Raw genomic sequence first — 12,115 nt, 5'->3', positions numbered from 1 at the left:
ACCTAGAAGTGAAATGCAATTTAAATGATATACAACCAATTGCCAGAAATAAAATATTTACCCCTCAGAGAATATTAGTTGCAGTTCCCTTTATGCATATCAGCTCAGACTGGCTAATTATTATTATAATAAGGTTAAGGTGTTGTGTCTTGAAATTTGTCTGGTTTATTATGTGAAAAGCATAATTGTATGTTTTATCTTACAAATTCACAACCATGACAAAGACTTCAAATTATTGTTTGAACAGACATTTAGATGTGAGTAATTATCATAGAGAACACATCCAATCCATGACCGTGGTAGCGTAAAAGAATGAAAGAAGTTGGAAGAGTGTGAAAGAAGAGGGAGGCATTGGGAAGTCCTAGGGGCAGCTGTGGGGCAAAGGCGACAGGTTCGGCCAGTTGCTGTCAGGCAGGAATGCAGGCCCTGGTTGCTGGCCCTTGTGACTTTTCAAGGCAAGATGGAAATTCATACTTTTTTATGTAAAATATTCCAAATTTTAAATGTTGGCAGTGAAGTTTAAACCCTGTATGGGCCAGACAAAAACACTCTGCAGTCTCTGATTCTTGCTCTGGAATTTAAAACAGTCCTTGACACTCAGTAGATGCTCAATAGAAAATTAAGTACATGAATACACCTTTTTTCTGACTCTGCTTCTTAAACCCTTTTTGAGGTTGTGCTGCTAGGCTTCCCTTTTGCTGTTAACTCCCCTTAACTGTTTGTCTACCCCTTCCCTATACTTTTCATAGCCCCCAAAATGTACAGGTGTGTAAAAAAGTTGTGTGGTATGGGACTGTAACTACTTTTAATGTTATATTATTTAAGTTTTAACTATAAAATTATATATTACTTGGGCGATACATTTTTAAAAGTAAGTTTTATGTAACTGGCAGGCATTTCGGGTTTGCTTATCCTGAATACCACCCATCTGCTACATACGATGTGTTCTGAATATGAATAAATACATTTAGTCGGTGACTATGTCTGGTCTCAAATTAACTAAACGAACTATGTAATGACATTGCTAGCAGTTTAAGAATGTTCTAGTTCAAACCTGTTCCTTAAGCTCCAGCACGATTTCTCCACCTGCCTCTGTCTCATCTCCAGCTGGCTGTCTCACATGTACCTTCAGCTCTACGTGTCCCGAACGGAACAACTGACCTTCTCCAAGCCGGGTTCTTCCAGCTTTTCCCACCGCAAAAGGTGGTCTCTCCCTCCACTCAAGGGTTCAAGCCAGAGACGGATTCCCTCCCCCTCCCTCTGGCCTCCAGCAGAGTCACAACAGTGACATAGATTCTAATTCCCAAATCTCTGGAGCCGCCCCGCCTCTCTCCGCATCATTGATGATCACAGCAGTCCCTTAACTACCCCTTTGATTTTCAGGGTGTCCCCTTCAACCAGCTCTCCACAGGGCAGCACAGGGAACCAGGGCATTTCTCCTCCTTGGGAAACTCTCCACGGGGTTCCCATTACTTTATTCAGCTTTCAAGGCCTTGGCCATCTGGCTCCTGCATCCCCTCCAGTCTCACATTCTTCCACTTTCGCCTCTATTGCTCGGCTCTGCCCACACTGACTTTCTTGCAGTTCCTCAAGGGCCCTAATCTCTTTGCGACCTCAGCACCCCTGTCCCACTGCCCTTTCCTTGGGAATGTGTTTTTACCCTTCCCACCCGGCCAGCTCTCCTCGCCCTCAGGACACAGCGACAATGTCAGTTTCTCAGGGGGGCTGCACCTGTCCTTCCAGACTAACGTATGTGCCCACTCTTCTATGCTCTCATCAGTTCCTCTTGTTTTCCTTTACAGCATGCCTGCTTCTTTGCAAGCTTCATGTTCAGGATGTCTACCTCTCTAGACTGAAACCCTGTGAAGACTTGGAAATTTTTATCTGCTTTCCCAGATCCTGGTGCTTGGCACTAAATATGCACTCAATAAATACTTTTCAATGATTAATACATCTCTCAATTTTCCTATTGAGGAAATGAAATTCCTTTGGTATAATCTGCATTTTAAATTTATTTACCATTGTTAATTTGTAACAGAAGTTAGAGTTTTTGTGCTTACACTCTAGCAGTAATCTCCACAGCCACATCACTTTGATACGTTTAGCTGTATTAGCTGTAATAGGCTCAGCATCCGTGCGCATATGGAACATACCATACTTATTGTTTACAAATACTTAGTTACCTCAAAGATGCTCACTGAGTATCCGTTAGATGAATTAGATTTACAGCACCATTTTGAGAAAAGCCCAAACTCAGTAAGAACATTTTAACTGAAGATAAGGCAAAAGGGTTTCATCTTTCAAATGACATTTTGAATAATTACATAATCAGCTTTTGTTCAGTTGTAGCATTCAGTTGATAGTTACGGTTGGACTAATTTCTTCACATCCTTTGAAGTTGATCTGAATATCTAATACAGAATATGCCTCAGGGAGTTTGGGGAATGACAGCTGAAAATTTATCTCTTGGTTTTCTCTTCAGTTTCCTTCGTGTCTGAAACATTCGTAAATTGTACTGGCCAGTGTAGTAAAATGGAACTGAGCAGTGACTCGGCCAGCTATGCCAACATGTTAGTGCAAGTGGGCAAGCCAGAGGGCTCTGCTAGAAAACGAGGGCTCCCTGCTGGATCCAGTGGTGAGCCTGCTGCTCTCCCTGCAGTAAGGTTCACAGGAGCTTTAGGTTTTGGGTGTGGCCTAGAAGTGTCTGGATAAAGCAAAGCATTGCTGAAAAATGCTTGCTGGCATAGCAGTATCATGGGGAAAGTGAGCAGGATGTTAACAGAGAAGATAACTGAATGCCACTCAATGGGGAAACCTGGGGTGTCACATTAGGGTAGATGTTGGGGGAGAGGTCGGGAGGAACAGAGAGACTTCAGTTGTTTCTGATTTTGGTACGAGTCTCCTGGCGTACAAAGTCAGAATGGGAAAATATGGAGAGTTCCAACAGGTTGCAAATTCATTTTCTCTATTTATATATGTGCATGTCAGAAAACTCTCTTAAGTACATGTTTCCAAGAGTGGTCTATATAGCACTGGTGGAAAACGCCATTTACCTGTACTATTTTCCTTAGCTTCAACTCAAAACCTAAAACATTCACTCAACTAAGACTTCAGTGAAACACTTATTGCTTTTAATAAGCAATTATTAAGTGAATGGTTATTATTTTTAAATTGGGTATTATGCAAAAAATAAATGGAGAAAAGCAATGTGCTTTGATTTAAACATAAATCATTTAAAAATAAGTCTCACACTGAAAGAATACAAAAATATAGGGTATCCCAAAAATGTATACACACACTTTGAATAATTATAAAGGCAGTGTTTATTAAAATACATTTCATTTTCAAAACTGAGCTTATCAGCTGTTAAAGTGTGTATGCATTTTGAGGGGGGGGCACCCTGTATAAAGAAAACTGAAGTAATGTACCTGTAATCAACAAATGAACCAATATATAAAATGTATTTGTATATAAGATCATAACAAGTGCATGCTGTGAGGCAATTGTCCCAGGGGCTGTTGAGAATGTCTAGAGAGGATAAGCATGTGATAATTTCATCTTCTTATATCCAATGCATGTGTCCAGATTTGACAAAAGGTGAGATTTTAGGACTGGAGGCTATAAAAAGTTTTTACCAATTTAATGGAGTCGGTAACCAGGAGATAATGCATAGCTTGAAATGAGGTCCAAAAATAATCTGCAGTTACAGAGAAAGAAGCAGCAAACATTTTTATAAAATGAGAAAGAGGAAATCAGGTTGGAGAGCAAGAAAATCAAAGGAGCTCCTGAGTCTGCATGCTCTGGTCAAGCAGAGTCTACAGTAGACAGAGAGGCTGACCTCTCTGTTCTGTCTGGAGAAGCTGATTGCGCAGGATTGAGGATGAATGTAGAAAGCACTCTATCCTCAGGCAAAGAGGTGAGTTTCTTCACGAGGAAGAAGAAGCTGGAAGAAACATTATGAGAGATGACTGCGATTCGGACTACAGTCCATGCTTCACACCATTAATAAGTTAAGAGTGCATATTTGGGATGCATTAGAGAAAGTTCCTAGATACGAGTGAAAATTTTATCAACTATGACAGAGTGAAAATCAGTGCATTTTTCTTGGAAAACATTTATATCCACAGATGTAGAAATGGTTCTTAAATCAAATATGTATCAAAATAGAAAGTGGGATTTAAAAAAATGACCCAAACATACTTTACCATTTGGTCTTTCGAAAGTATGCAATCACCCAAAGCCCAAACTCTCATTTAAGCAGACAAAGATAATACCGATGCTCTGAATTCAGGGGTGTCTAGACATGTAATTAAACTCTCTCTATGGTCTTAACAAAAACTGTGTTATTGTGTAGTGAAAGCCAGTGCATAGTAATTTAGTTTAATTACAGCTATGCTATGTTTGATGGGCTGTGTGAGGCTAATTCATAATGTCTCAAGAGTTAGTAGGGGGAAGTTTGAATCTCTTTAAGAATCTAACAGGACAAAGAATCAGTTATTTAAAAAAAGGGAAACAATGTTCTGACTATACTTCTTCTATTGGGAAGAAAAATTAAACTGCATGAATGAGCTCTTCTCTACTCCTCAGAAAATTTAGAACCAAGATACATCAGTTTAAGTAAGAACTTCATAGTGAACATTCTACTTTTGGGTTGTATCTTCTTTGGAGAGCTGCCATTACCTTTGTCTTTACTCTAGAACTCTATGATGCCTTTAGCATTGTCAACAGAATATATGAGAATAGTAGTAGGTGATTATCTCCTATGACCTGATCAACGGGCAAGGTTAGGTCTGACTGGCTGTGAGATCTGTGCTAGGCCTTGATCTGTAGAGAATCATACGACTGGAGAAATCCACAGTAGGCAAAGCAGACAGTTCTGGGGTCCCTTAGGCATTCTCATTATTTCAGTCGTTTTTGATGCCTCCTTTCCTCTCACTAGTTTTGGCCAGTCATAATTCCAACTCCAAAATACATCTCACATTTACTCTTTTCATTTCCATGGTCGCTGCTCAATACAGTCCTTCATATCCTATGCAGGTACTATTACCATTTGTCTCCTAGCCATCCCCATACATCCCTACACCTAAGTCCTCTTTCTAAAACACATTTGTTACAATTGATGCACCTACACTGACACATCATCATCACCCAAAATCTGTAGTTTACATTACAGTTCTCTCTTAGTGTTTTACGTTCTATGGGTTTGGAAAAATGTACAATGACATGTATCCATCATATGGTATCATACAGAGTATTTTCACGGCCCTAAAAATCTACTGTGTTCCACTTATCCCTCTCTCCTGCCCACCCCAACCTCTGGCAACCACTGATCTTCTTATTGTCTCCATGCTTTTGCCTTTTCCACAATGTCATATAATTGGAATGATACAGTATGTAACCTTTTCAGATTGGATTCTTCCACTTAGTAATATGTACTTAAGGTTCTTCCAAGTCTTTTCATGGCTTGATGGCTCATTTCTTTTCAGTGGTTAATAATATTCCATTGTCTTTATGTACCACAGTTTATCCATTCACCTACTGAAGGACATCTTGATCACTTCCAAGTTTTGACAATTATACATGAAGCTGCTGTAAACATTCATATGCAGGGTTGTGTGTGGACATAAGTTTTCAACCCCTGCTGGGTCTTATGGTTAAGAGTATATTTAGTTTTGTAAGAAACTGTCTTCCAAAGTGGCTATCCCATTTTGCATTACATGGGAGTTCTTGCTGCTTTACATCGTAACCAGCAGTGCTCTGGATTTTGGTCTTTCCAATAGTTGTGTAGTGGTATCTCATTGTTGTTTTAATTTGCATGTCCCTGATGACACATGATGTGGAGCATCTTTTCATATGCTTATTCACCATGTGTACATTTTCTCTGGAGAGATATCTATTAAGGTCTTTGGCCCATTTTTAACTCGGGTTGTATGTTTCTTATTGCCGAATTTTAGGAGTCTTTTATATTTTGGGTAACAGTCCTTTATCAGATGTGCCTTTTATAAATACTTTTCCCAGTCTGTGGCTTGTATTCAAATTCTCTTGACATTGTCTTTCACGGAGAAGTTTTAAACTTTAATGAAGTCCAGTTTATCAACTATTCCTTTCATGGTTATACTGTCATAACAAATCATGCTAATTCCCTTTAGCCTGTATTTATCATCATTTCTGATACTTAAAAGAAAGTCAGATGAATACATGAAGTCCTGAACTCTTACAAGCTGAGTTCTCTAAGTCTCTCTCTATGTTGCTGGACTTAACACTGAGGAACAAAAAAGATCCGTTCCACAAGATGCTGAAGGAGGAGCTGGCAGGGGCTTGCACTGTGAAGCACAGGGGGCTGCTGCTTGAGAGTTACCCTGGCCATCAGCAGACTCTGCAGCCAAGCACGCCGGGTATGATACATCTGGATAATCAGCCCCTGAGAGCTGCACTATATTTTAGTGCCCACAAAACTGCCATAAAAGGGCAACTGCTTGTGAAGAAATACAATAATTGAATGGAAGTTGAATTTGACTGCACAGAATTGAGTAAGTCTTCTACCCAATTTGTTGCTGCTGTACCATATTGGGCACGTCAACTTTTGATGCTACCGTCACTCTGGATATTGACAAAGTTACAGAGCTGATTGCACCTGAGGGAGTCGCATCTGTGGAGCTATTATTATTCCCACCCACTCTTGTCCTAAAAAGGATTGAATATGTACTTGCACACATCTTTAACTTATCTGAGACAGATTTTTAAATCTAACATATACAGTGTTTCTCTTTCGTTACGTCAAGTAAGTAGTTTTCAAGAATTAAATCCAAGAGTAAAAAAGCAGAGGGAAACATAAACAGGCACACCTGCTCCAATGCACCTGTGTTTTAAAAAAGATGTGTGGCTTTTTTTTTCCTTTAAAATGGATGTATCTCACTGGTCCTGTTTCAGTGTTGGCCCTTGAATTCCGGCACTTGGCGCTTAGGTCTGCTCGTCTGGGCCTCTGGCCTCGGCCCCACCTAGTCTATAGCGGGGTACAGGACAGGGAGGCAGGCAGCTGAGGGATTAGTACCATGAACTCTGCAGTCATCTTTTACTTGCATTCTAATCCTGATTCTGCCACGGCAGCTGTGTGACCTTGAAAAAGTTACCTCACCTTTCTGAGTCTCAGTTTCCTCATTTGTGAAATGAATATAATGAGACACATAGCCTGATAGGTGTGAAGATTAAGTGAAATAATGTACATAAAGCTTTTAGCTAAAGCTGGTCCACAGTCAATGCTTAATAACACACAGTAGTGATGGCTGGTATTATTGAGATAGTTATTATTAGGTTTTAGTCACATTTAGTCCAATTACATATTCCTTTTAAGACTGTATCTTCTTTCGGTTTTCTGGTAAAATACAGCATAAGCATTTAGCTCCTTTACTAAATGGCTCATTACACGGATAAACCGAAGGTATGACCATTGCGAATCAGTGTGTAACAAGGCTCCCAGTGATACGAACTTACAATAAGATGGCATTTCCAGAATTCTGCAGGATTCAGAGCCAATAAGCCTTCAGTGTGGCTAAGTTTCTGTAACAGCAATTTCACAGGCAAAAGTCAAGAAAATAATTTAAAAGTTAGATACTGTGGTTTTGGATCAGCTGCAACATTCAAAGGAACATTTTAAAGGATAAATCACACAGATGGTCAGAACCTACGGCACGTTCTACATATTATTCATAGAAGTGCAAGTCATTCAAGGTTAGATCTTGAGAAGTAGAAACCAAGAATGGAATGCAAAATATACATATGACAAATTACATTTCTCAACGTGGATTTCCCCCAGCATCTATCATCATGTGAAGGTCTATGAAATTGCATATCTTTTCCAAAACACAGAGAAATATGTCCTGTATATTTATTTAGATATTACAACCATATGTTCCCTGAAAAGTGCTCTCGTGCAGAGTTGGATTAGCATTATCATTTTTTAAAGTAATGCGATTTTGTAAAGTAATGTGATGTAACAGTTTCTTGAATTATTAAATGTATTTGAAGTCCTGTTGTATTGTAGACACCATGAACATAAAGCCAGTTCCAAAATATTCCTAGCATTTAAAATGCTGAGATACTAAACAAAACGTGCAAATAATTGGATTCAACTCAATGAGTATATTTGTATCTGTTATGTGCTATGAATACAGAAAAGTATATGGAGTGTGTGTGTGTGAGGGGGGAAGAGGGCAGATGAGAAGAATGACAGACATAGATGAATAAGTCACTTTTTCTAGTCTAGAGATACCTGCCTACTTTAGAAGACAGGCCCCTGTACAACTAACCATAACACAGCAGTGGTAGAAAACGCCATGGGAGTAAAGAGAAGAAAGTACATTTGTTGAAATTCTGAACTTACATCTCTCAGGAATAGTAAAAGTAAAAATGAAAACAAATGTATGTAGATAGCTTCAGAATGTATTAGAGGTGAATGAAGGAGTGGGTAGAACCTTAGATTAGGGCTCAGAAGTTCTCTAAGAAACGGGCCAGAAAGTCAGCAAAACCAAAATAGACGAAATGTTTCATCTGCTTTGAGTTAAAGAGATAGTGAAGAAAATTATCAAAATCCTACAAGACTGCTTAAATGAATGAACTTTTGAACAGACTGAAACTGAAAATACCCAGAATCCCAAAGGCCAACGAGGAAGACTTGTAAACTACCTGGCAAAGTCGTGAGGCCTAGATTAGGAGCTTTAACAGCTTTGGTTCCCGTTTGTGCAATCCCTGAGACTGTGAACATGCTATAGACTTTGGGGATGTAGTCAGGGTTACTAATCACTTCGGCCTTAAAATACAGAGATTATGCTGGATTATCCACATGGGCCCAATGTAAATAAATATGTGAGCCTTTCAAAGCAGAAGAGGAAGGCAGAAGAGTCAGTCAAACAGATTCAAAGCATGAAAAGGACTGGAGGAGCCGTTGTAGGTTTGGAGGTGGAGGGCGTCAAGTGTCAAGGCAATAAAAAGAAACTGAATTCTGCCAACAAATGGCATGAGCTTGAAAGCATTTCCTTCTCAAAGCCTCCAGAGAAAAAAGCAGCCCTGCTGACACCTCGATTTTGAAGTTTTGAGACTCCAGTCATTTATGTCATGCCTCACTTCTGACCTACAGAACTGTAAGATAATAAATGGGTGGGGTTTTTTTTAAGCTTTTAAGCTTGTGGTAATTGGTTATGCAGCAATAAAAACTAAATACATAAATGGAAAGATTACCAAGGCATATTGTAAGGGGAAATACATAAATGGAAAGATTACCAAGGAATATATATAAGTCAGACAGGAACATGAAAAAACAAATGTATATAAGTATATTGCATACTTATATTTTTATGTGCCAAGAGGCCACACACAGCCTCAGCCACAACCATCATTCCTTCTTTTTGATCACGGACCTGTGTTTGAGCTTCATACATAACATATGGCAAATAACTTTGAAAATGTTTGAAAATACTGTGGTTAATACTCTAAAGTACCAGAATTGATTCCTAACATGCAAAAAAGGAGAAAAAACAAGAGAAAAGAATAGGAAAAAGAGCATGAGAACACAGAGTATCTTCTACATATTGAGAAACAAGCAAACAAACCAAAACACTTATGAGTGAATGAACCTCTGAAAGGCCTGAAAACAAATGACATTCAAGTTTATCCGGTGTCTGGGTGTTTGGGCTTGATTAGATTAAATACATTATGTTAGGTAACGAATGCACCACGCCCTTATTATAGAGAGTAGGTTGGTCTGCATGTAATAGGTAGAGCTTTAAGAATGACCCCTCTGTGGAATTTGCCCTCATATTTAACACCTTTGAGTGTGGATGGTATCTATAAATATGATGAGGTAACATTCCTACGACTATATTAACTTAAATGACGAAGAAGAGATTATTCAGGTAGGCCTAATCAAATAACATGTGCCCTTGAAAAGCAGAGAGTTTTCTTTGGCTGGCAGCAGAAAAACAAGTCGGGAACTGAAAGCACTTTAGCTGCCTTTGACGTGGAGGGAGGCATGTGCCAAGGCACGCAGACAGCCTTCAGGAGCGGAGGAGCCCCTCGCCGACAGGCAGTGAGGAAGCAGGGGCCTTGGTCATACAGTCTCATGGGAATGAATCTGCCCAACAACCTGCATGTGCTATGAAGTGGATTCTTCACCAGAGCCGCCAGTTAGGAGCCCGGCTGACCAACACCTTGGTTTCTACCTTGCGGGCCTCTAAGCAGAGAACCCCATAGAGCTCTCTGAACTTCAGACCCACAGACCTGTGAGATGATGAGTCCTTTGAAGTTGATAAATTTGTGGTAATTTGTTATTCAGAAATAGAAAACTAGTATACAGGGTATTTTGCAGTTAGCAAATGGTGTACTAAAGAACATAAAAACTTAATATACAAGTGCCATATATCTTTTAGTGACTCCAGGTAGTAGGGACTAAAGATGTGCTCAACAAATATTTGCCATTTGTTTGGTGAATGAGTGCATGAATGAATAGATGATTTAAGCAATGAACCACCTTTGGTTAGTCAAGTTACCCAACAAATATTTCTGAAATGCCCAATATGTATCAGGAACATTCTGGATATTGGACATAGTACACTGAGGTCCATGACCTCAGGAAATTTATATTTTAGTTTCAAACAAGAGTTCAATTCCAGAGACTAGAGTTTCTCATGTTGGAGAGCCATTGGAGCGCCATGGATGAAGTGGAGTGCTATTAATAAAGGCCCGTGGACAAAGAGAATCACAAGGTCAGCAAGGGAGGTTTTCAAGAAGGACCTTGAAGCCACACAAAGAGGGTAAATGTGATTGCAGACACTGGAGGGTTAAGTGGGGAAATGCTGTGATATGATACATCCTTTTATCTTACAAAGCAAGAAGGATCCCAAATGTCCAAACAAAGTCTTTTAAATATCACAAAATAAACGTGGGGCAAACTGATAACTACAGAGATGCCAATGTAATAACCTCCAACTTGCAGGTGTGCTGTGCCAAATTTCCAGGTAAGAGTTATACTTTTGCTGCCACATCAAGAAAACAAAGGACAGCCTATCCGGGCGTGGCTCAGCGGTTGAGCATCGACCTAGGATCCAGGCAACTGCAGTTCGATTCCCGGTCAGGGCACATGCCCGGGTTGTGGGCTCGATCCCCAGTCGGGGGCGTGCAGGAGGCAGCCGATCAATGACTCTCGAATCATTGATGTTTCCATCTCTCTCTCTTTCCCTTTCCTTTCCTCTCTCTGAAATCAATAAAGATATATTAAAAAAAGAAAGAAAGAAAACAAAGGATAGTTAAATGTGACTCACCTTTGTCCACCTTCCAAGCTTTGTATGTAAACTACTCATTTTCTTATATTTGCCAATATAACCAGACAACTTATATATAACTTTTAAAACAATTGGAATGTTTTATTAATGAAATCTGAGTTTTGATTATTTTTAAGTGTCCAGAGCATAGATAAGTTGCTCTTAATTTAATCCACCAATTGCTTATAACTTAGTAGGGAGAGACCTGATATTCCAGCAAAATGTTATGGATTTATGATATTTAGAAAAGTATTTCCTTAATGAAAATGATCAGAGCAGACTCTGTAAACTTTAAGCAAAATTAATATGGAGAAAATACTGAGGTCAGGAATCATAAAAGGTTGATATTAAATATATGACATATAATACGACATGTAAAATGCATTAGAAGTATGTCATACTTCTTTTATGGGCTAAAAATAAAGAAGATAGTGCACAGAGGAGACTTAAGTTACAACAGGCAGAATTACAAAGTAGACACTAGGACACTGGGATGAGGAAGGGTAGTCTTGTCTTACTTAGGTCAAGAAAAATTTTGAAACCTCTAGTGGTTACTGACATCTTTCTTTAAAGTAGGCAAAAAAGTTAACAAGAATTGTTAGGCTGTCTAGCACTGCATACATTGTAATGGTGTTTACATTACTTTGGATCCTTGGATAGTGATCATTCTCCGGAGTTTACAAAGTAAAGATTGGTGGGGACAGAGATAAGATAAGGAAGAGAGTTTGGGAGTGAGAGAGACAACTGACAAACCGATTAAGGAAAAGGTTCCACTTAGATGCATTGGAAATTTTGTGAAAGTG

The 12,115-nt window shown here is 39.2% G+C and overlaps 1 protein-coding gene across 2 annotated transcripts in view; it reads right to left on the bottom strand.

The window, feature by feature from the left end:
- CAMK4 (calcium/calmodulin dependent protein kinase IV) overlaps positions 1–12,115 on the bottom strand; it is a 138,182-nt gene that overhangs the window by 28,094 nt on the left and 97,973 nt on the right. The window contains exon 6 of one of the 2 annotated variants that reach the window (XM_087815488.1): positions 7,492–7,557. The exons of the other annotated variant lie outside the window; for it this stretch is intronic. Within the exon in view, the coding sequence (XP_087671614.1) occupies positions 7,492–7,557 (66 nt within the window). The remainder of the gene's footprint in view (positions 1–7,491; positions 7,558–12,115) is intronic. 2 annotated transcript variants of the gene reach the window in all.

Source organism: Miniopterus natalensis, chromosome 3 (assembly GCF_054644295.1).
Source record: "Miniopterus natalensis isolate mMinNat1 chromosome 3, mMinNat1.hap1, whole genome shotgun sequence".
NCBI lineage: Eukaryota > Metazoa > Chordata > Mammalia > Chiroptera > Miniopteridae > Miniopterus > Miniopterus natalensis.
Note: the sequence above shows the minus strand (reverse complement) of the source record. Positions and strands in the feature narration are given on the sequence as shown.